The following is a 24,797-nucleotide window of genomic DNA, read 5'->3' as shown; positions in this document are numbered from 1 at the left end:
CTTAGTTTTAATATGCAGGGGTAACATCATTGCAGCAATGTATTTTTCTCCTCCCACCCCAGTGAGTGTATTGCATATTTTGTCATTAAATTGTGAGAATAGCGACTGTATTTGAAATGTTATTTAATTCTGTGAGACGAGAAAAGGAGAGTGGGAGAGAGGGAGAGAGTACGAAGAGATGAACGATGTGACGTGACGTAACACTATTTAGGCACGAGGTAGAAGACAGATGAGCACGAAAATAAAAATTGAAAAAATTCTGTTTTATTAACTTTTTTAAATTGTGGGAAATAATAAAAGGAGGGGGACATGTCTTGAATTCTGGGCTATTCTAGTTGAAAACCACACACCCCTATGGAAGATGCAACCATAACCTACCACACAGTCGCAGGTTGTTTAGATTTCCAATCAGGGCTCGAAATAAGGAGGGCCCAAGGTCCCTCAGCTCCCTAAAATCAGTGAGGGGGCCCACAAAAGACACACAATTTGTGGCAATTTGCTCACTTTTTTGTGGGATTCATAGGTTAAAACCAATGGCCAAAATTCGGGCCCACAAAAATTTGCGAGGGCCCTGAAACATTTAAGATCAAGGGCCCAAATGGGGTCCCTCAGCTCCCTAAAATCAGTGAGGGGCCCACAAAAGAAACAAAATTTGTGGCAATTTGCTCACTTTTTTGTGGGATTCTTAGGTTAAAACCAATGGCCCAAATTCGGGCCCACTAAAATTTGCTAGGGCCCTGAAACATTTAAGATCAAGGGCCCAAGTGGCCCTCAGAAATTCTGGCTTATTTCGAGGCCTGTTTCAAATGGAGTCACTCATTTGGGCAACCCATTTGATATCGCATTTTAGGGTTAACCCATTCGATATTAATTAATACCCCTGTGTGGAAGATCAAAATCATGTCTTCCATAGGAGCTGTGTGGATTTCCTTCCAACAGAAATCTAGCCCAATTATTCCAATTTTGATCTTGATATAAACCCTAGCTCCCACTATTATAAGTAGCAAATAACTAACTGCAGATTTTCGATTAAGCCCATACTTCTAGCATTTGCCTTTGGTTATAATAGCCAGGGTTAAAAATCTATAATCAGGGTTAAGACCAGGATTAGAACATAGAACCAGGGTTTAGAATCTAAAACAAAACATCCATCCTTTGAAAACAAGTCAAAGAAAGAAAGGAACAAAAATCCCTTAAAAAGGGAGAGCTCGGCTTTACAAGATAAGACCAAAACTTAATGCAATTAAAAAACATGAAGCTAAAAAAAAAGCAAAAAATTAGTATCCAAAACTTAATTGGAGAAAGCACACTATAAAAGCAACAAACTGGCTAACTTGCAGGCCACTTGACAAAAATCAGAAAAGTCAAAATTGTAAATGTTTTTACTTCAAATAATTATGCTTTAAAAATTGTGCTTCTCTTTCATCCACCACTTAACCTGTCTCATGAAAAGACAATGAAGAAATGGATTACAGTTCAGATTATAATCAAGAATTCAATACAGAATACAGCCCATATGACCAAGATGGGACTGATAATAGAGTCAAGAGACAAGGCTTTGAACTCGTATCCACTAGTCAGTTTTCATCATCTTCCGACGATTCGTACAACATTTACGACCATCGGCCATGTGAATACCGTGGACAAATATACTTGGACCTAGAAGTATGGCATTTTGAAACAAATCCGTGCATGGAATGTAATTGCCAGAACTCAACTGTGAAGTGCGACATATTGTCATGTCCACCAATAACCTGCAAAAATGAGATCTACTTGCCGGGAGTTTGCTGCCCAAAATGTCCTTTTGGTAAGTATTTCTTTTATGTATTTTTTTTTGTACACCATGGACCACAATGACATCATCCCATGGCATAGTTCAATAACCTCAATTAAACATTCAAAGTATAAAATTTGACCTCGAGCTGCAGTGCACCGTTTTTGTACCAAAATTTTCAAAGGTCATTCAATGAATGTACAAATGTATTGGGGTTAAAGAACTGTGCCTTGATAGATAAGCATGTTGTGGATCCTAGTGATATAAAGGAGAAAAAAGATTTCTACGCTCTTTAAGTGAAAAGCGTGATGTATTACATACTGTAAATTTTGAATTTCCTACAAATTTCTTAAAATCGCTTTAAAATATGGATTTAACATCTACAAATGGTTTAAAATCAATACTAGTAAATATGACTAAATAGTAAAAATAAACAATTGATTTAGTAAAATGTTAGTTAAATGGTGTTGCACATTGATATTTTCAACATTTTTTTCCATAGGTACTATTATTTCAAGGGTAAAACCTACTTATCCAAAAGATACTGAACTAGTGGAAGACCAGCCAAATGATTTGAACCTTAATGTAAATATAACATACATCGACACTGAAGAGACAACTGATATCAAAGGAAGAGGGCTTTGGCAAATGACTTTGTTTGCCAGTGATACACGCAAACCCGGTGGAACTCAAATTTCCATAGCAAAAAATGTGCTCGATCTAGAGCAACAAGTTACACCCTTGATCAAAGGGGAACTTTTTGAATTTAACATGCCCTATACGTTGGATTTGGATGGCATCCGGTGTCATGAGATTCCTTATGTTTGTGCGACATTGCTACAAGGCAAGAAGCCTAAACCCGGGTTTGATTTGACAGGGGACCCTGATGAAGATGCGCTGACTGGATGTACAAAAGCACCCAAATGTATTGGTAAGAATCTGATTAGATTTATACTACAGAGAAGAACGGCGCTCTCTTGCTCTGATTGACTCGTGCGCACATCAGCAGGACCAAAGTTGTGTTCCTTAGTGACACTTGATAAGTACCGATCGCAGCTCTTAATGCGTCAAGCAGCCAATCAGATTACCTGTCTCTTGTTGTGATTGTATCATTTGTATGATGATGGTCAATCAATTAAATCTGCTAATCAGACCCCCCACTTCCTTGTTCACGCTGTGTACACCCTCAAAAGGTAAGCAAGGGCCGTTCTTCTCTGCCAGGAACTGAAATAGTTAAACTGTCTTGTAATTATAAGGATGGTTTTTGGACGTCTTCAAAACCACTTCTAGGTTTCTACAATAATTACGAATATGTTGATTAAAGAGGAACAAACGTTGGCCTGGTCAACTGACCAGCGACCTTGTCCTTGTAGATCACACTCCTGTATACTTGTATACTTGTCTGACTTAGGTGGTGTCTGGACTGATATGCCCTGGGCCACATAACTCAATTATATAGCTCATTATTCCAGATGTGGTGGTGGACCTTTAAGCACTTCAAACTTTTGGTTCTTAAATTGCAGGTAAAAGGTTGTTGAAAATTCTTTATACCTTTTCATCTGTGAAGCAGAATGGCTTTCAAAAAGGTGTATACCGAAAGTTTTTAAAAAAATCAAAAATTAAAACTCAACTAGCCTAGGACCTTGCCTTGCGAGATCCAGGCCTAAAGCATTGGCAATACAATGTATTATACATGGATCATCAATAACCAATATCATGTTACTAATACCTTAATGCACCATATTTTTTGTGGTAGTAAAATCCGAACTAACCAGTTTCTAACCTTTATTGTAGCATTTTTGAATGTTTGTATGATTGTTGTTATGTTAGATGTGTTCGGGAGCATAAAAGGCTAGTTAGTCTACAGTGCATGCTTAAATGATAACATTGTGTAGTTCTAGTTAGTCTCTTGTGCTCCTTCTGTGGTAACCATGTGGTAACCATGTCATTGTGTTGCCAATTCTTGGTTTCAGTGTTGCCATTCTTGTACATTTAATAACATTTAGGTGGAGATGAAAACTTGTTTGGATTCAAATTTATGCACAAGTTGTGTTGCCAAGCTTAAAATAAAAATGCAAATGTTAGCTTCTGAAATGTAAGCGAAGCATTGAATTCAAACAATCTTGAAACATGGGCAGGCAACGTTGTAATGGTCAATTATTTTTCTGCATGTTATAATATTAATGTATTCACATTTGATTATGAATTTGGCAATTTATTAATATAATTTTGTACATGTTCGTGTCTTCCTTCCCAATGTGTGTTATATTTTGTCTATTTCCTGGTCCTAAATGTTTAATCGTATTACAGGTGTTATGGTACGAGGTTTGGAATGGGCGTACAGCGCCAACAGTGTCATCGCAGGAATACGCAATCCTTTACAAATCACTGCCACAGCAACTTTCACAGCCAACAGCAAACAGGTGTCCGGTACGAATCTCTGGCGACTAGCCATGTATGGCAGCACGGACCCCGAGGGTGCCGGAGAACAATTTCAGTACCATGAACAAGTACTAACAGCAGCTGAAGTTTCAAAGTCTTTGACTGGAGAAACTCTTTCATTTGAACTTGGCGAAGCCAATTTTGATATTGCCGCCATAGGTTGTACTAAGTTTGACTATGTATGCATGGACTTCACCAAAAATGATGCTGCATCGCCAGATTTTTCCTTTGACTCGTTGCAAGATGATGATGACATCAAGACTGTGTGCGAGAGAAGTCCATGCAGAGCAGGTGGGTCTGGACACAGTTCTTTAATCTCAATATCTTGATCATTTATGTTCATTATTACAATGTTTTGGGTACATTCTCAAGTGCAAAAATATAGTAACACTAAAATTCCCACTTGAACAGAAGATACCTGAATAGAAGCGAGTGGTGCCGCCTGAAATGCAACCATTTCAGTTCTTTGTGATCCAAAGATGTTGATATTGTTTTTTAAGATGTCAAAGCAAACCTAGGGGGGGGGGAATGATGTCTGCATAAAGACTCAATTATCATATTGTTTGTAACTAAAATGTTATTTACTGCTGGAATGGCGCAAGTTAAACTTGATATGCAAATCAACATCTCATTAGGCATACTTGTCATTGAAGTTAACCAATTGCATGTTGAATACTCCTTTCCCTTGCAGTTACAACAATCATGAGCTTGGAAACAGAGAAGCAAAGTGGGGGAGTCGTAGATAACCGTGCAGTAAACAACTTTGAGATGAGCATGGATGTCGTGACCAGCGGTGTGGGCGTTGCAGGCGAGAGTCTTTGGGAGGTGACTGCTTTCGGTAGCACACTGCCAGATGGAGGTGGAACCGAGTACAGCGCGACGACTCAAGTGCTCACCCAATCACAGCAAGATACGTTGTTACCACTAGGAAGAGCAATGGAGCTGAGACAAATCGAGTTCAATCTGGATATGACAGGTTTGACATGCCAAGACGTCCGGTACATCTGTCTTCGTTATGGTAAAAACGAAGCAGCTACAACGCCTTTCACAATGAGAGCATTCCCTGATGAACGCCTCCTCACAAGTTGTGTGGAGGCGGGATGTGATGGTAAGAACTCGTTTGAAAATTGCCAAAAATAATGTCTTTTTCTTGCTCCTTCTGTCCATCTCTGTTTACTCTAAATCTCTGAAATGTCTACCATCTTGAAGTGACGTGTTTCTTTCTTTGATGTGATTATTTTGTACAAAACCTGTTTATTTCTTAAATGTGATAATTGTTCACTATACCTGTTTATTTTTTAAATGTAATGATTGTTCACTACACCCGTTAATTTCTTATTTTATTGTTTACATACCTGTTAATTAACCTCCTACCACTACCTACCTCCCCATCCATCTTCAGGTGTCTTTCCTGAAACATTGGATTGGAGTTACTTAACTGGAACTTTAATCCTGGGCAAGCAGAATCCGATGACTGTAGATGCTGATGTCACATTTAATGAACTCAGCAAAGACCTATCAGGCAAAGGTTTATGGAAAATGAACATCTTTGGTAGCAAGAACAACAAAGGCAAAGGGGAACGTTTTGATGAGCAAACACAGATCATAGACACGGATATGCAAGCGTATCCCTTGCGCAAAGGAAGCGGTCTTTCTTTTATTCAGGCGCAAACGGAAATGAATCTGGCACCGGTTGGATGCACGGAAGTAAAGTATCTCTGCGTTGAATTCATGAAAGGAGACAGACCCAAACCAGACTATGTGATGGTCATCGATGGTGGCAACTCCTTGATAACATGCCAACTAAGAGAGTGCAATATAGGTAAGTAAAACGAACTAAAACATGCTCATCCATCAGGGCACAGTTCTTAAACCCCAATTCATTTGTACATTCATTGAATGACCTTTCAAAATTTGAGCACTAAAACACATCATCTGCTACTTATGGTCAAAGTTTGTACTATGATTGTTTAATTGAGGTTATTGAATTATGCCGTTGGGATGAGGCCATATTGGTCCACAAAATATATTGATATTAATCCACGATATCACAAAGTCCGTCGATTACGAGCTGATCAAACTTGATAACCATCTTTTAAAAGTCAAAATCTTGTGTTCCACATCGAGTCACTTGGAGCTTGCAAGGCTGATAAAATAGAATCGTAAAAAAGCCATAAAACATGTGCAGACTATACTAAAAACATGAGCAGACGACGCTATGAAAACCATTTACAAAAATTACACATGTAAAAAGATATGAAGAACACAATCTATTCTGTTTGAAATGACTTTCTTGAAACTAATACAGTTCTATAGGTTTAATTTGTGATGGAGATCATATATTTTATGCAGAAATTGATGGCGTCTGATAAGGACTAGAAAAAATATCGTAACTGTCAAATTGTTCAAACAACCAAATAAAAATTGAAAAACCGTAACTGTCACATTGTTAAGAATAGAACAAGAATATCTTGTCTACAGATTTTCTAAAATTTACTGTCGCCATTTTATGGTTCACATTGCCGTCAAAAAAAATACTTGTACTAAAATTGATTTTCGTATCTTATTCATGTCCACAGTGATCAATCTACGCAATCTGCAAACAGAAATACAGACTGGCACAATAGTTGACGATCGACCAAGCAATCCATTTGCAATTCCAACTTCCTTCGAGGGCGGACCCTACGGTGTGTTCGGTCAGAACCTGTGGCAGGTGACAACGTTTGGAAGCCGAAACGCGGATGGATCCGGACCGCAGTTCTTTAAACAAGACCAAGTCTTGAACCAGAGGCAAAGTGACATGACCCTTAATCCTGAAGAGCCGGTGAAATTTGGATTAGTTAATTTCGACTTTGATATGTCGGGGTTGTCATGTAGCGATGTCAGGTTCATGTGTCTGAAGTTAACTAAAAATGAGGAGTCCAGTGTTAATTTTATAGCACGTCCGGAAATGGGGCTGATGAATTGTATGCCAATACAGTGCGATGGTACGTAGCTCATATTTGTGGTGATGTTATGTGATGTTTTGGACCTGCTGAGGTTGTTTATTTGAGGTGTTCTATAGTTCTGTTTTCATTTCTGATTTTAGTTGACAGTTTTGTCAAAATCCTCTGCTTTATTTTTCATTTATTTGTTTCTCTATTAACTTTTTGTTTATGGTTTCTTTTCGTTAAAGATTTCAATTAATTTATTTGATAAATTGCCAAATTTTTCCAAAAAAAATGGATGTTCCAAATTAGAAAAGATAAATAAAACTTAACTTTGAATCATACATGCTTGATTTTGGAATAAAGATTCAGAGAAAATAAAACTAATTTTGAATCGTGACGTGCTTTCGATTTTGGAATAAAAATTCAGAGAATTACAATTTAGAATTGCTTTTCTTTAAGCTGTGTTTGCTAGGGCTCTTACATGGGAGGCCACACCTGCACCAATTATACTTGGTCAGAAGAATCCCATCGATGTAGAGGCATCTGTTACGACCGCCGATTATGGTTTGGAAAGTTTGTCGGGAACTAGTCTTTGGAAACTAGGTATGTTTGGCAGCAAAGAGATGGACGGTAGCGGTGATAGGCTGGCAGAGATTCAACAGATTTTAGGTACTGAGCTGCAGGGGTTGAGTTATACAGCAGGGGAGGCATTACCCTTTGCAGAAATGAGAACTAAGTTTGACATGGGTCTATTGGGATGTGACGAGTATCGATACTTGTGTTTGGAATTTGGGCAAGCAAAGAGACCGGATCCAGACTACATCTTCTTCACCGAGGAAGGCTCGCCAACGCTGATCACCTGTCAGGAACAGTCTTGTCAAACAGGTAGGCATTCATGCAACTGGTAGCAATTTCGTTGGCGATGGCATAAACAGTCAAGATCCGAATAAACTGGCTATGCTTATTGAGACTAGCTTAATAATATGATGCGGGTGCTGAAGTAAAAGTTGATTCTTAAGGACAAGTGTTCAGCCCATAATCCACAGTTCAAACACAAATATATAGATATATAAAATTTGAGCAAACCAACTAGCCATAAAATTGAACTTTATTGGTACTTTTGCGATATACCAATGATAATTATTGTCACAAAACTAGATTTCATGATTCCTGAAATGAACTTCTTAACCTAACTGTTTGTTCTAAGTTTCAAAATTTTGTTATATGATTCAATCTGCTGTAAACAGTATACAAGTGCTTATTTTTTCTTTCCTTTTGGCTTTTGTTAATTGTATACAGGTCTGTTTTTGGGACCCTTAACTTGAGAGCTGAATCTCGGTTCTATCGTGGACGACAGGGTGGACAATCCTGTCGAGTTGGTCCTCAGTGCTGCTGGAGGTGAAAAGGGTGTCGCCGGCGAAAACCTTTGGAGGATGCAAGCATGGGGAAGTAAAACGATTAACGGAGGCGGTAAAAAGTTCGATCCGAAACAACAGGTGTTGACGGAAGAACAGGGCGATTTGATGTTGCGACCGTCAAAAGATTTAGATATCGGTCAGGTGAATTTCAATTTGGATATGACTGGCATAGGGTGTAATGAAGTTAGATTTGTCTGTGTTGAGTTGAAGAGAGATCCTGCGGCTTCCGTTGATTTCATGGTGAAACCCAGACCAGACGAGAATGGTTTGCGGACGTGTTTCAGACTTGATTGCGAAGGTTAGTTGTGGTTTAACATTCATTGATTTTAGTGAAATTGAGCTTTTTGTTTTCAGTAAGAAATTGTTTGGTGGACCCAAGATTTTTTTTTAACATATTATATTATTTTTAGTTATTGTATGGAAAAAAATTGTGACTGCTTGGTTTGATAATTGTGTGCTTGATAAGTCAAAACTCAATGATTGGAACATAAATAAACCCTAATCGCTAGGATCTCACACAGATCATGTTTGTAACACTGATCATGTGGAAAATATTTTAGAATGACCTCTTGATTGTTATAAGGTGCCAAACTCTCATTATCCACAACTTTCAAATTAAATGTTGAGCTGCCATTTTTTCTGCGAGAGTCGATATGCTATGCCATTAGCAATGAGGTCATTATTCACCCTCGAAGTGAATACGTCATACCTTGGTTACTAGTTCATGCTTGGTTTGCACACCCATTAGCAATCCATTGACTTAGTGTTGTGCATTTTGATCGTGGTTCTGAACACAGATAGCATGAACCAGTAGACCTGGCAATGATCAATTTTGACGTCACACTACGATGGTGAATGACTTGGTGAATACGGATAATTTTGTCTCAAGCTCGGTTTCACATGAATCATGAGTGTTTGGATTGTACCATGTTGTCTTGTAGGAGTGTTTGCGGAAAGTCTAGAGTGGGATTATATCCCACAAGGGCCCATCACAGTTGGTGAGGAAGTACCGCTAGTGATAGATGCCACCGCTACAGCCAAGTCACTCAAGGATATCGGCGGCACAGGTCTGTGGAAAGTCAACTTTTTTGGTACTCGAGATCCGAGCGGAAACGGTGAACGTGTAGGGTTTAGTGAGCAGCTTCTCTTGCAACCCCAACAGGATTTGACTTTAGAGAGTGCAGTTGGTGCTCTGCAGTTTGATGGCTTGAGAGCTAGTTTTGATATTGGTTCAGTTGGTTGTGCTGGTGCTGATGTAGATCATATATGTTTGGAGTACGGGAGAGGCGATGCGCCAGATCCAAACTTTTACTTCTTCACTGAGACAGGAGCCGGCACACTCATCACATGCAAGAGGCTGGATTGTGGAGCAGGTGAGTAAAGCAATGCACATCCGAGGGTTTGGGGCAAGAAGGCCCTATCTGCAGTAGCTGCCAAGTGTTAGATTTGTGATATTAAAGCACTTGAAAGTGCACATGTAGCATAGAGCAGCTATTGCAGAAAGGACCATCTTTGCCTTAAACCGTCAAAAGTTGCCTTATTTATTCACTTCAGTATTTGAAAATTGACATTTCGTAAAATTGGCTTTTTTTATATTAATATTGGCTTAAAGTTGTTAAATATAAAGTTTGAAGTAATTATGCTAATGATAAAATGATTTGACATTGCAAAAATAGTTATTGACCTTTGGCAATATTGGCTATTAAAATATTAGCTTAATTAGACATGGCAAAACTAGTTAACCCCATCCTATCGAGAGTTAAGGTTTTCTCTTAAAAAGTTTCATCTTTAGTTGAATTATTTGCTCAAAATGTTATTCCCATTGTATTTTTCAGAAATCAAAATGAAGAGGTTATTGGCACCACTAGAGGATGGCAAACTAGTCGAAACCATAGCAACCAACTCCCTTGAATTTGATGTCAAGGCAATATCCACTGAGGATTCCCCAGGCATTGTGGGTAATGACCTCTGGCAGGTCACAATGTTTGGTAGCGCAGACCCAAATGGGCTAGGATTTGAAATCGAACCTCAAGTGCAAGTATTAAACAGAAGACAAGCGAGTATGAGTTTAGAACCAGGGGGAGAAGTTCAATATGGACGAGTAGCAGTGAACTTTGACATGTCCAGAGTAACCTGCACACAAATTGAGTATGTGTGTATGAGGCTAGAAAAAAAATCCATCCGCTAGTATTGGCTATACTTTGACTGCTGTACCGGATGAATCTGTTTTGCAAGACTGTAGCGAAGTCCACTGTGGAGGTTTGTAGATTTACAATACAAAAGATGTAGCCTCTCGCCAAGCTTCTCACCAAGCTGCTGCTACCCCTGCTGCTGATGTCGGACCTGGCTCTATAATATGCTGATAATTTTCCGATTTGCTATATTTGCCGAGTATATCAAAAACCTTGATGCAAAATCCTTATTCCTTTGCTTAACTTCCTACTTATAGCTGACAACCAATCCAGTGCAACAGAACTGCAAACTACCAAGCTGAAACTACCGCCCAGGGCTGGGCAATTTGATACCTGCTTAATGACTACCTGCCGCCCAAGGCTGGGCTATCTGGTACCTGCCTAATGTGCACCTGAATGCAGCAGATATGCAACCTTTTGCCAAAACTTCTATTGTTGAAGTGCCTCTCCTACCGTTACCTTCCCTTCCTACCTTAGCACACCCTAACTTGATATGTCGTTAAAATTATTGTCTTATTGTGCCTTCCATACCCTAACTTGATATGTCTTTATGCTTAATTTTGCCTCTTTTTGCCTTCCATTGTCTTCCTCGTACCTTGTCAATCCAGCAGTCTTCCTTGCAATCCAATTTCAGCACACAATTCTTGTTATATTTCCACAATTATATCATATTTTGTTTCTTTATTATTTTTTTAATCCTGCAAGCCATTTTTGTTCTGCTTTAAAACCTGTATAACTAAATTCGCATTATTTAAAATTTCTTTCTTTCTCTCTACTTATATAAAATCAATTTCTCTGTAAAAGCTGTGCTATCATATTTCTTATTTTCTCTAAATGCAATATTTAATCTCTTTTGATGAAATTCTTCCAAACATGATGCAAATTATGTGTACAAATTATACTAATTGCAACATCTTCATTTTTTTTTCCATAATTTGAAAAAAAAGGTGTGACAGCAACAGCTCTAGACTGGAGTTATGAGACGGCCAATGTAATCATCAATCAGGAAGGTTCACTGATCATTGATGCCGAGGTATCAATGACCGATGATAGCAGAGGTCTAACCGGCAGTGGTCTCTGGCGAATGGGTGTCTGGGGCAGCCAGAATGTGGATGGTACCGGATCACAACTTGACTACCAAGAACAAGTCCTCAGCAATTCACAAGCAGGCACCACACTACTGCAGGGACGGTCATTGGAACTGGACAATGTCGAGACCACTTTTGATGTTGCATATCTGGGATGCAGCGAATACAGATACTTGTGTGTGGAATTCACTCAAGGCGAAACGCCCAATCCAGATTTCAAGTATGATGTGCTAGGACGAGGGGATACCGATGGATCTAGGCTGACTGTACCAGGGAATAATGATTTTAGTCTGTCTGGAAAAGGGGATACAAATATACTGTCTAGCTGTCAAGAAGTGCAATGCAACAAAGGTAAGAAACAATGCTCCTGATTGGTTGATTAAATTATCTAATATAAGAAACAATGCTTCTGATTGGTTAATTACTTGATCTAATATAAGAAACAATGCTCCCGATTGGTTAATTACATGATCCAATAAGAAATAACCTAAAAGAAACATATCTAAAAGAAACAATGCTTCGGATAGGTTAATTACTTGATCAAATCATCTGAGTAGCCAATCAAAAAAGAGCTTTTGGATTATAATCCCCTTGACCCCTACTGGCTTTTTCTTATCATATCTCTGATTGGATCAATACATATAATAGCCCTTTTTGAAACTAATCCAGAGTTCTAAGAAGACATAGCAGTGCCCATGAAGTTATGAAATAATATTTCATGACTTTTCATGACTTAATCATTTAACATAAATTAATCTGACTTTGTCGGTTAGTGTGATTGTTACAGCAAATACACAAGAACAGCACTTACTATGCCATTAATTTGATGTATTTTGCAGATGTTGTGCTGGTAGAACTACTGGCTTCACTAGCTGAAAACAAGATCTCCGAAGGAGAAGAAAACCGCCTAGTTTTGACATCATCAGCGAAAGCAGACCCTTCATCAAGAGGTGTCGCCGGTGAAGGCTTATGGGCACTAGAGGCATGGGTTACGACAGAGGCTACATCTCCTATGAGATACGCAGTGCAGTCCCAGATTCTCAACTCTGCTCAATCCGACGAGACTTTAAAGCCTGGAGGATCACTCATGTATGGTCAAGTAGCGTACACCCACGATCTCTCTGAAGTAACTTGTGAACAAGCAAAGGTGTTGTGTGTGAAATTGATGAAAGGCCCAGCTCCCACGGCAGATTTCAACCTGCAGGCTCAGCCAGATGACAGTGTTCTTAAAGTCTGCAACCCATTAAAATGTGCAGGTATGTAATTTTTCTAATATTTAGGTTTAAAAGGTATCATACCAATGTTTTGATGATTGTTAATATTTTGAAAGTGCTAACACGCAATGCAAACTCTTCCAATTCATGACAATTCTGATCAAAACTGTAATTTTTAACTTTTTCACAAAATTTTTCTTTTCTTATACAGGAGTTATTCTCACTGATTTTGAGTGGACCTTGGAGGCCGAAAACACTGTACCAGGAAAGGCAACCCCGGTGACCCTTGACACTACTGTATTTGTCTCTGAAGCCAGCCGAAGCATTAGCGGTGAAGGTTTGTGGAAGATGAGCATGTTTGGATCCAGGACTGAGATACCAGGCGACAGATCTAGCGATCGTTTTGGTCTAGTAACACAAACACTCAGCGAGGCCCAAGCTGGCACCTCTCTGACCAGTGGTACTCCATTGATCATCAATGATGTGGAAACCATGTTCGATATTGGCTCTATTGGGTGCACCGACACGATTATGTTTGTCTGGAATTCACCCAGGGTGATGAACCTGTGCCCAACTACAGTTTCCGTGTCGGTGAAGAGGAACCCCAGAACCAGTGGCACCTGTAATTGGAGGAGACTTCAGTGGAGGGCAGCTTCTAAGACGGACACCCTTGTATCGTGCAAACCACAGAAATGCAATTTGAGTAAGTTTCTTTTTTAAAACCTTGCAGCATGATTAGCTTTAAACTGTTGTGTTTTCTCAAACATGCACCAAGATCTTAAATATGCTCATCTGTAAGTGCACAGTTCTTCCACCCAATAGGTTCATACATGGTACAAGAACTTGTACTTAAACATGAGGTCAATTTTCAGCTATCTTCATAGTCTGTGCCATTGAAGTAAAGCTATTCCAGTTAAAATCAATACACCCCTTTGGACGACTCGTCTCCCACACAGAGGGTATAGATTTCAAATGGAGTGTATGTGTGAAATGTCATGTCTTCCATTTGAGGTGAATGGATTTTCTGATGGAACTCATTTTGGCTTTTAAGAGATTAGGATAAAAATTTGTACTTGTAACCATTTAAACTTGAATGCTATATATAGAAACCCATGTATTTTGTAATGAACTTGCTATAAAAAAACATTTTATGATAAAACTTAACTGTCGATCCAACAATTCTCTCTTCTTCCTGCTACAGAGGCCATATTCACAGACACAGTTACCGATGTAACCGGCACACAGCCCTTGGTAGAAAACCAACGCAGCAATGAATTTGTCCTCAACTACCAAGGTATCCCGGCAGCAGACGCTAATATCATTGCAGGAACAAGCATGTGGCAGGCCGATGTATTCTTGAGCCAAAACATGGACGGTAGTGGGAGTCAGTATTCATTGAAATCAAATGTTCTGAAACAACCCAATCAGGATGTGGCTCTAGAACCTATTGACACCTTGGACATGACATCCATAGAGGTTGATCTAAACATGCGTGGTGTTACCTGCAAGGAGGCGAAATACATGTGTGTGACTTTGAAACCAAACCCATCTACAAGTATCGAGTACACAATGATTGGAAGACCGGATGATGCTGTTCTAACAGATTGTGTGAGCATGGCAGATCGATGTATAGGTAGGTACTTCTAAGGCCAAGTGGGGTTGATTTGAATCTCCATGCAGGCGTCGACTGCAGACGACAAGTTGAAAACCTTAAAAAAGTTACAAAATTTAAGAATTATGACCATATTTAACTTCTGCATGAAAATGCATTAAAATGAATACAAAGAAGCTTAGTATTGGTTGATCATAAATCCAGAAAATCCAAAAAAAAATTGGATCATATCCAGAAATCAAAGATCAAAATATTTAAGTGTTGTATTTGACATTTGCTTTGCAGGTGTAATTGCCACTGCACTTGATTGGACATACGAGGCCAGCCGTTACTCCTATGGCGAGATGGCAACTCTCACCTTTGATGTCGATGCCCTCACTACCGAAGACAGTCGGGATGTAGACGGTCTACGCTTATGGCAACTTGGTCTGTTTGTGAGTACCGCAGCAGATGGTAGCGGAAGGCGGGTAGTTCCTCGTGCCCAGATATTGGATGGTTACAATCAGGCTAGGGAGTTGAGCCCACCGGCTCCGATTAATTTTCAATTAGGTGGTATCAGGCTTGATATGAACCCACTTGGCTGCACTGATTTTAGGTACATCTGTCTGGAATTCTCCAAACAAGCCGGATCGGATCCAGACTTTGCTTTCCAAACTGCGACAGGAGGAGATAGTTTAATATCTTGCCAGGAAGTCAGTTGCCAAGGTAAGTTGAAGATTGGGCTATTCCAGTTGGTATCGTACACCCCCTATGGAAAACATGACCTTAATCTCTTGCACATGGATTTAAATTTCAAAAGGAGTAACCTGAAGGGGTGACTCCATTTGAAATCTACACCCCTTGTGTTATGTCTTCCATAAGGGGTGTATGGATTTCAAATTGATTTCTTTTTGTTGCATCAAAAAGTTTTGAACCAGACGATCATTGTAGTAACATAGCAAAATTCAAATAATGTAAATGTATTGTATGCCAGCATCTTATAAATTTTGAATTGTTATTTCATTGCAGCTGTTGTCCTTACTGGGCAAGTAACCACTCCGGATAGCCTGGTCCTCCAAGAAGGATCAACCGATAACACCGTCGTCTTCACCACTGTCGCCCAATCTGCAGACGATAGTAGCACCGTACGACAGGGACTAGATTTGTGGATCATGGCATTGTACGGCAGCAGTAATCCCGATGGTAGCGGCCCTCAGATGAACAGACAAGATAACGTGCTGTCAGCATATCATGCAAGTCTACCTTTGATGGAAGCTGGGGCCACCATTGGATATCCCAATGTGTATACTACTTTTGACATGACTGACTTGAGCTGCAGAGATGTGCAGTATCTGTGTACGGAGTTGGACAAGAACCCACTGAGATCATTTGAGTTTCAGGCTAGGCCCAATAGGGAGGTGCTGATCGACTGTTTCCGTGTGGAAAACTGCCAGGGTAAGAAATTACAAACTGGAAATTGCTTTATTTTCACTTAGCCAGTATTCTTAGGAAAATATTATGCAGAATTAAAGCAAAATAAATTTGGTTCCATGCAGTCATTGTGCATTGAATTGTTGTAAAACGTTTCCGCTGATTGGAAATATCATGCAGTTTTAAAGTTAAGAACATTATTGTCTTACTAGCACCCTTCACTGATAACTTCTGAACTTACTTTACAACAGTATAATTCATTGCTACTTAAATCACATTTCAAATGATTAAGTTATGAGGGATTGATATTCTTGCTGCAATTGTGTAATGTCAGTTTCTCCCAAATCAATTTTTCCATGCAGGACTGATGATCACTGGTATGGAGTGGACTCTGGAAGCCAGAAAGGTCATCTCTGACAAACCAGACACCGCTGTTATGGACGCGTTGGCGTGTTCTCACTCAGTGGCGCATCAAGAGTAACCGGAGAACGCTTGTGGCGTTTTGGAATCTTTGGCAGCAGAAGCCCAGTGGGTGCTGGCGAACGTCTTGGGTATAGAAGACAGATCTTGGATAAACCAACTGCCGGTACAGACATGACACCTGGGTACTCCATGAACTTTGACCAGTTAGCTGGGGATTTCGACTTCACTCAGCTGGGATGCGGATCCGAATGGAAGTATTTCTGTCTGGAGTTTGCCAAAGGGTTCCAACCAAACCCGGACTTTGATGTGACCTACTCAAATGGTGGTGATTCCATCGTAGACTGCAAAGAGTACGAGTGCCAGAGACGTAAGTCAAGTCTTCATAATTCGACTAATACTGGTTTCATACTTTCTGCCGCTTGCCGCTGAACAGCGTGACACTGAGTGGCAGCGACATGACTAGGAAAGCCAATGTTGTGGCTCAGCATTGCTAAAAATTGTTTTCTGTTCTCGTATGTTGGAGCGCCGCCACATTACATTCAACTCCTAGTGATCTGCCCCTTTGAGTAAAGCAGTGGAGTGATTGATATATATCGGCTTGCCACTGGTCATCAACCGCTAGCATTTCTGGTGCGACTGCGCAGTGATGCTGAGCAGCAAGTGGCAGGAAAGTATGAAACTAGCATTGGGTACTATCAGTCATCAATGAGAAAGCATAAAAAATATTAAAGAAATTATCCAGAAAATATATTTTTGTTCGTTGTTTAACATCAATTGCAGAGTATATTGGCACACCTTGGAAATGCTTCCTTAAATACACACTACCATAGGGTTAGGTTAACCTTGTTAAACTGAATGAAACCAACCTCAAAATTGTTGAGACCTGTAACAAATTGTGATGGTAAATGGTGCTGATATCAAGCTTTTCAGTTCAATGTGGTATAACTTGTGTTTGAAATCCCAACTAAGTAATAAATGTGATATTTTATTATTTACAGCTGTAAAAATCAATGACCTCATGACAACCATCTTCACTGGTGGGGTAATTGAGGGCTCTCGCTTCAACCGCATTATGTTCGATCTCGATGCTGCTACAACACGAGACAGCGGAGCAGCATCTGGCCAAGGACTCTGGGAATTGACAGTGTATGGAAGTACTAGTATACAAGGCCAGGGCCCAAGATACTCCCCTCAGTCTTACTACACCCTCTCCAGAAGACAAGCCGATATGCCTGCCTATGGCAATGGGGATCCAATTAATTTTGGAGTTATTGACATCAACTTTGACATGACTGGCCATACATGTCAGGATGTCAGATACATATGTGCTGATCTTCGCCAGGGAAGCAGTCCCAGGCCTGATTTTGAGTTCATGGCAGTCCCAGATCCTTCAGTTCTTACGGATTGTATGAGTATTGATTGCCAAGGTAAGTTTATTGATTGATTGGTTGATTGGTTGATTGATTGATTGATTGATTGATTGATTGATTGATTGATTGATTGATTGATTGATCATGTCTGAAGTAAATTAACAAAGTCAAAGATAACATGCAAGCAATGAACATTCATGTAAGGTATATTATTCATATTACAAATAAGTTAATTCAACATGACCAGATGAACCTTTAAAGGACTGGTGATTGATGCATCGATCATCCCAACGCAAGTCGATTCTTGAAATATGTTATTTATTTTCCCCCAGGTGTACTGATTGAGACTACTCGCCTTGAGTTAACCGGCAAGGGAGAACTGGAGGCTGGCATCAACAACATCGAATTTGACGTAGACGTCTCTTCCGTATCAAGCGGAGCGGATGCTAGAGGAAACGGATTGTGGAAGCTTAGAACTTACACAACAACTGATTTTAACGGAAGAGGAGCACGTAACCTGTTGGATGAGCAGACTTTGGCCCCATCGCAGACAAGTCAAGCATTGGCATCTGGAGGACAGACAGTATTCAGAAATCTTGCTGTGCAGGTGGACCGAGACCAAATCAGAATGCGACGAGGATACCCATCTGTGTGTGGAGCTAGCCAGAGGGGATAGACCCTCGGTGGATTTCACAATGGAAGCGGCATACGAGAATTCTTACATCAGTTGTGAGAAGATCAAGTGTGCCAAGAAACCACCAGGTTGGAAGATAAAAAAAAAAAAATTATTCTATTGTTTGAGTGGTGTTATTTTATGTGTGTACACTTAATGTGATGAATGAATGTGAGAGCGAGAAGATAAGTGTCATGATGTGAAGATTCCTTTGAAATCTTGCTGCACTGATTACCCTGAATTATTAAATGATTTTACAAGTTACTTTGCCTCCTAACAGATTTACAGATCACTTGGTTAGCTGTTCAACAACTTCACTACTTCACCTCTCCTATGACTTCAATCTTCCACACAGTGGGTGTGAATTTCAAATCTAGTCTCCCATTCAGGTAACTCTATTTGAAATTCACACTCCCTGTATGGAAGATAAAGGTGTCAAATTGCTTTGATCATGGAGGTGAAGTAGTCATCATGGATACTGGAATGGAGAAGAATTTGCTATTAATGTGTATACTTTTTCTTTTTAGCAAGAAATTAATCCGTTTATTTTTTCTTTCCAATCACCTTGATGGTCTTCCTTGACTGATGTTGGCTACATTTTCATAATAGCAACAGTGAGTATTGGTTTTTCATACAGTAATAAATCTAAAGCATAACCTCATGAGAACTACCTGCCGATTGGCCAAAAAGAAGTTTTCATTATCAATTGGCCCAATCATCAGCAACATTGTTATAATAATTTCACCACACAAAAAAATTGGGGTGAATTATTTTCAAATCTCCATTCCGATTGGTGATTTAAGTGAAGATATCATGTAATTGACCAATCAGAGGTAATGTTAGATTGGCAGGTAGTGCTCAGAGGGTTAAAATAAAAAAGATTTCAAATCAGTAATTTCAAGTTGCTTATTCCAGTCTCTCTACTTCATGTGGAAGGAAGGAGAACAAAGAAAAATCTTGGAGGAAGAATCGATATTAACAATGAGCAATTCAAAAATGATTTATGTTTTAGTTTAATCAGAAATATTGTAAAGGGGAAATATGCTGTTAATGGGGAGGGTACTTAAATCTTGTACTTGTGTTTTCAGATTAAAAGTATCCCCGGTCATAAAGGACAAAAAGGAGAACCAGCCTCATTCGATGGATCAGGGCTAGAAAGCGTAAGTTGAATTCCAAAAAATATTTTTCTTTCAAAATGTCTGACAGTTTTGTTTTTTTCTTTCATTTCTTTGTCCCTTCCCCCACTCCGCTATCGCCATCTTCATCATCACAGAGGAGAGGATCACGAGGCGAAAAAGGTCAAAAAGGCGAGGCAGCTGATATGAGCGAATTTGGTAGCGGAGTGGTAGGTTTACGCAGTTACCGGATGCTCTGTGTTCTTGCATAGCAACTTGTCAACATGACTTGTGCAGTGTAAAGTTTGTATACACGGCCCCCGCTCTCTGTAGGTTCGCTCGTACATCAGCAATGATAAAGCAAAGAGAGAGGGGGTTCACGTAAGCACTGCATATACTTGGCTGCTGAACCTGCTTTATTTATTATTGCCCCCATTTTCCTTGCATTATTTTCATTTTTTTTTGTTTTTGCTGAGCTGAGTGAAAGTGAGAGAGTGGATGTGAAACAATGCATGATAATGGAATAACTCTTGCTGAAATGCTATTGCTAATGCCATGTTGTGCACAAGGGCGGATCCTCTGGCCCCCTAAAAAAAAATAACTTTCTATGAACCTGGGTCCCCATAAACTTGGATCCGCCCTCAATGTGCAAACTTCTCTATTAATGAGGAGTTGCATTCAAAATGATACAAGTTGAAGCCATATACTAGGAGCCACAACATGCTCATCTATCAGGGTGCAGTTCTTTAACCCCAATACATTTGTACATTCATTGAATGACCTTTAGAAACTTGGGAACAAAAACTCATACTCTGTAACTTGAGGTCAAATTTCCCCTATTTTAAGTTTAATTGAGGTTATTGAACTATACCATTGGGATGAGGCAATTGCGGTCCATAGTGATGGGTAATATCTGGGGAGTAATTTCCAACCACCAAGGAAAGCGTGCAACTTGCAAAGTTGGATTTTGGTTGCAGAAATTATCTCTTGCAACTATTCTGCTTGACTTTGTATCATTTTGATGAAATTCTATCCACTTTTTGCAGTTTTTGTAACCAGTTCTTTTGAACATTTTGTCCTATTTCACACAAATTAATTTTGTATTAAATGTCTACACATGATGCTTTCACTTGTATCGGGCGTGGCCCTCACGATATTGGCCTATTCAGTTGAAATCCATACACCTCCTCATGGAAGACATCTTAATCTCCCACACAGGGGGTGTGAAATGGAAGATGGAAGTTGCCATTCAGGTAACCCATTTAAAAATCCACACTCCCTGCATGGAAGATAAAGATCATGTCATCCACAGGTGTATGGATTTCTACTGGAGTAACACTAGGATCCACAACATGCTCATCAATCAGGGCACAGTTCTTTAACCCTAATACATTTGTACATTCATTGAATGACCTTTGAAAATTTGGGTACATAAACTCATGCTCTGCAACTTGAGGTCAAATTTTACACTATGATTGTTTAATTGAGGTTATTGAACTATGCTATTGGGATGAGGCCATTGTGATCCATAGTGTAACATGTGTGAAATAAAATGCAAAAGCTTAAATGTTCTGCAATATTTTAAATGCAATCGGCTTCAGAACTCTTGCTTAATTCCCTATGTTATAACTCCTGCCAAAGACGCCATGCAAAACCCCGGGGCAATAACCATCAACTATTGCCAAAGACCCTATGCAACAGACCCAACTTAAAAAGAATCTATCAATAGGCATTTCAGAATGATGGTGATAAATGATTCTGTGGAATAGATCTTGGAGCATATATAGCTTTTGTTGATGCACTATTGCATAGGGTCTATTGAGCTAACATTTAATTTAAATATGGATAAATGTGATGAATAAACCAGGCAATTTCAAATTGGTGTGTATGATTTGAAAGAAAATTTCTCGAGTCGTTTGGACAAAGCATATACTGAATTCTAACTTCTGGGGGGATGTATTATAACTTGTATTGTGCACATATATATGTATTTTCTTGCCTTCTTTGCTATTTAGTTTGGCCCACCAGGCCCAGCAGGTTTACCAGGACCCCCAGGCCCACCAGTAAGTAGCACTTTTTTTCTTCTTTTTTTGTTGTTGTAATTAATTTGATTTTGAGTGCATGTATAACGCAAAACAAGCATTATGGAACTTATGTTGAATGTTTGATCCACAGCTGGGATATGTCGGTGTTGAGTCAGTGGCATAACTAAATGGGGTAGGTGGGATGTAGTCCCCCCTGGTTATTAACCTCTAAATAAGTTGACAGCGAAGGTCCAGTGTTACCACTGAAAGTGTGACGCTATTGCTTTCAACCAAATTGTATGTTAACATTGTTGCACGAGTCTTTAAAAATGTGTTCTCTGTTCTCTTTGCTGCTGCAGTTCTTCATTTGTTCACTGATAATTTTTTTACTTATTTGTTCAGGGTGGTAGAGGAAACAACGGAGCAGCCGGAAATCTAGGACCCTCAGGACCAAGAGTAAGTTGACACCATCATCAATGTAACAAATTATCAGAAAATTTAATTTGTTATAAATAATCTTGCTTACATTTCTGTTGGACATAGTGTTCTTGTGCAGGTATTATGCAAGAATTTATTGATAACTAATTGCAAGTAATATTCTTCAACAGGGAGACTCGGGTGTTGATGGATTGAATGGTATGCCAGGTATGCCTGGACCACCAGGACCTCCAGGACCCCCAGGAAATCTTGCAGGAGCTGCTACCAGCCAAGGTGGTGGATTCAAAGGACCCAGCTTACCAGGATACCAGTACCCTCAAGCAATCCAAGGAGCACCAGGACCACGTGGATCCCCAGGACCCCCTGGAGCAAGAGGCGCACAAGGTTTAATGGGACCATCTGGTGAATCTGGCGAACCTGGACCACCAGGACCTGCTGGACCAAGCGGACCACCCGGACCATCTGGACGACCAGGATCTGATGGTGATAGAGGACAGGATGGTGGACCAGGACCTGTTGGACCACGTGGCTCTACTGGAGAGAGAGGACCCTCAGGTATGCCAGGATCTCCAGGACCCAAAGGACACACTGTAAGTTGAGATCATGAGATTACAATATTCAAATGAAAAATGAAAAAGTAGCATTATAGTCTGTTTGCTGTCTAAATAGAAAAAATTGACTATTAATCGTTTCTGTGTATTGTTGTCATGTATTGCGCTTAATAATCATGGCCATATTATTATTCTGTCTTCAGGGATTCACTGGATTACCAGGACAACAGGGAGAAACAGGAGCACAGGGTGAGCGTGGAAATGATGGTTCCCCAGGAGAGGCCGGACAACCAGGTGCCGCAGTAAGTACAATTCTGATCAAATGAAACTATTAAAATGGCCTCATTCCAATGTATATGTAATACTTGTATCAAGTAAGCAGAATTCTAATGATTAAATATTTGAGATGATGGTGTTGAATGTGTTATAGAGAGGCTCCCAACTCAACATCAGAAATAATTACTTACACCTTATTATAATATAACATTAATGGTACACTGAATAAATCGAATTCAGTTGAGTAAATTAATAAATATTTCTTACAATCATCAAGTCGTGACATAATAATAATCCTAAAGCACTTCTATTGCTGAGCTTGCTAATAATAACCCTTGATATTTAAATTTTGCTTCTTTAGGGACCTTCTGGACCACAGGGAGAAAGAGGCCGAACTGGATCTCCAGGAGAAGCAGTAAGTATGATCTTAAACAAGCTCAGTAAGCTTCTACTCAGCATGTATGAACTAACCGTCATTTAGGTAGAGAGCTGGTTTTTGGTGTTACAAAAACTTGCCCAGCGATGCCGACAGATGCTTTGATTAATAAAAAAAATATATTAATGTCTCAAAAAACAAGGGGTAATGAATTATGCGGAAACAGTGTCCCCATAATGGAAGCGCATCCTGTTGTCTAACAGAATTGGAACCATAGATACGAGAAACTCATAGAAAAATGCCCTGTATGCTAGGCATAGGCTTGTTGAGAGATTTAATGCTTGTCTTTATTCTCATTTTTAGGGTGCACGTGGATCTGATGGCGCACCAGGAGCACAAGGACCACCAGTAAGTAGCACAATTCTTTTCTTCCTAGATGAACCGTTAAATGATGGATTTTGTCACAAAGAATCTAGAAAATAAACTTCATATCTTGTACTAATTGCTGAAGTTCATTTGGTATTTTTTAAGCAAAACAGTGTTCAGTGCATTTTTGTGGGGAATTAGGATATCATATTTTCCTGGTATGTAATGTCGGTTTCTTCTTTGTCTCTAACAGGGATCTCCAGGATCACCAGGATCCCCAGGAAGCCCAGGATACCCAGGAGCCAAGGTAAGGGAAATTCTCAAATAATAGAATTAAATAAACAAAACTTTTACTAATGCACTCAAAAGATAATATACATGGGCATTCATATGCATGCATGCACACACACACTGATACCCATGCAAAACGATGCAAAGGATAAAACAAATTGATGATGCAAAATATTGACGCAAACTGAATCAATCTGCTAATAATAACTTGGTAATCCATTCTTTTCAAGGGTGATGCCGGTAGCCCAGGATCCCGTGGACCCCCAGGATTGCAAGGAACCCGTGGTGAACGTGGAAGTGATGGAGCACAAGGTCCTCCAGGACAACAGGTAAATACTGGTTTTCTTTTGCTCATACTGATAAATTGAGACTCTCCATCTGTGTGTGTTTTTCTAGTCTTATTTCTTTCTCTTTCTTTCTTTCTTGTCTCTTTCAATCTTTTTTTCGTCTTCCTCTTTTCCAATTTCTAATGAACAGAAATGACAACATTTTAATTTTCATTATGGTATTAAGATAAAAATAAAGTACAGTGTATACCAATATTATACCGATGTTTAATTCTAAGATTGTATGCATTATATTCAGGGTGCACCAGGACGTGATGGTTCCCCAGGATCTAAGGGAGCAACAGGAGCCCCAGGAGCATCAGGACCCCCAGGATTCCAAGGAGCTCAGGGACCTACAGTAAGTACATGTACACACTTAATATCGTCAGCCATCCAGATTTCATATTAACTGTTGATATGGCATGTCCAGATATCTGAAAATAATATAAAATTCTCAAGCATACATTCACATTACTAGTGACTTAACA

General features: G+C 39.6%; 2 protein-coding genes across 2 annotated transcripts in view; both read left to right on the top strand.

Moving 5' to 3' along the window:
• The first annotated feature begins 1,449 nt into the window (after nucleotides 1-1,449).
• LOC140142176 (uncharacterized) overlaps nucleotides 1,450-24,797 on the top strand; it is a 34,185-nt gene continuing 10,837 nt past the window's right edge. The window contains 31 exon segments of the mRNA XM_072164143.1: nucleotides 1,450-1,807; nucleotides 2,277-2,705; nucleotides 4,085-4,507; nucleotides 4,908-5,324; nucleotides 5,619-6,038; nucleotides 6,796-7,203; nucleotides 7,606-8,031; nucleotides 8,473-8,862; nucleotides 11,704-12,195; nucleotides 12,684-13,100; nucleotides 13,270-13,581; nucleotides 13,584-13,680; nucleotides 13,881-13,891; nucleotides 14,260-14,691; nucleotides 14,956-15,375; nucleotides 15,679-16,104; nucleotides 16,443-16,522; nucleotides 16,525-16,870; nucleotides 17,502-17,930; nucleotides 18,206-18,498; nucleotides 18,500-18,693; nucleotides 19,660-19,891; nucleotides 21,677-21,724; nucleotides 22,088-22,141; nucleotides 22,294-22,713; nucleotides 22,878-22,976; nucleotides 23,312-23,365; nucleotides 23,690-23,734; nucleotides 23,946-23,999; nucleotides 24,214-24,312; nucleotides 24,569-24,667. Of these exon segments, the coding sequence (XP_072020244.1) occupies nucleotides 1,465-1,807; nucleotides 2,277-2,705; nucleotides 4,085-4,507; nucleotides 4,908-5,324; nucleotides 5,619-6,038; nucleotides 6,796-7,203; nucleotides 7,606-8,031; nucleotides 8,473-8,862; nucleotides 11,704-12,195; nucleotides 12,684-13,100; nucleotides 13,270-13,581; nucleotides 13,584-13,680; nucleotides 13,881-13,891; nucleotides 14,260-14,691; nucleotides 14,956-15,375; nucleotides 15,679-16,104; nucleotides 16,443-16,522; nucleotides 16,525-16,870; nucleotides 17,502-17,930; nucleotides 18,206-18,498; nucleotides 18,500-18,693; nucleotides 19,660-19,891; nucleotides 21,677-21,724; nucleotides 22,088-22,141; nucleotides 22,294-22,713; nucleotides 22,878-22,976; nucleotides 23,312-23,365; nucleotides 23,690-23,734; nucleotides 23,946-23,999; nucleotides 24,214-24,312; nucleotides 24,569-24,667 (8,409 nt within the window). The 5' untranslated portion in view covers nucleotides 1,450-1,464.
• LOC140142943 (uncharacterized) lies at nucleotides 8,884-11,141 on the top strand. The gene is given in 4 exon segments (XM_072164970.1): nucleotides 8,884-9,937; nucleotides 10,400-10,731; nucleotides 10,733-10,823; nucleotides 11,014-11,141. Coding segments are annotated over 4 exon segments (1,017 nt in total). The 5' UTR covers nucleotides 8,884-9,471.

This window comes from Amphiura filiformis, chromosome 20 (assembly GCF_039555335.1).
Source record: "Amphiura filiformis chromosome 20, Afil_fr2py, whole genome shotgun sequence".
Classification (NCBI taxonomy): Eukaryota; Metazoa; Echinodermata; class Ophiuroidea; order Amphilepidida; family Amphiuridae; genus Amphiura; species Amphiura filiformis.
Note: the sequence above shows the minus strand (reverse complement) of the source record. Positions and strands in the feature narration are given on the sequence as shown.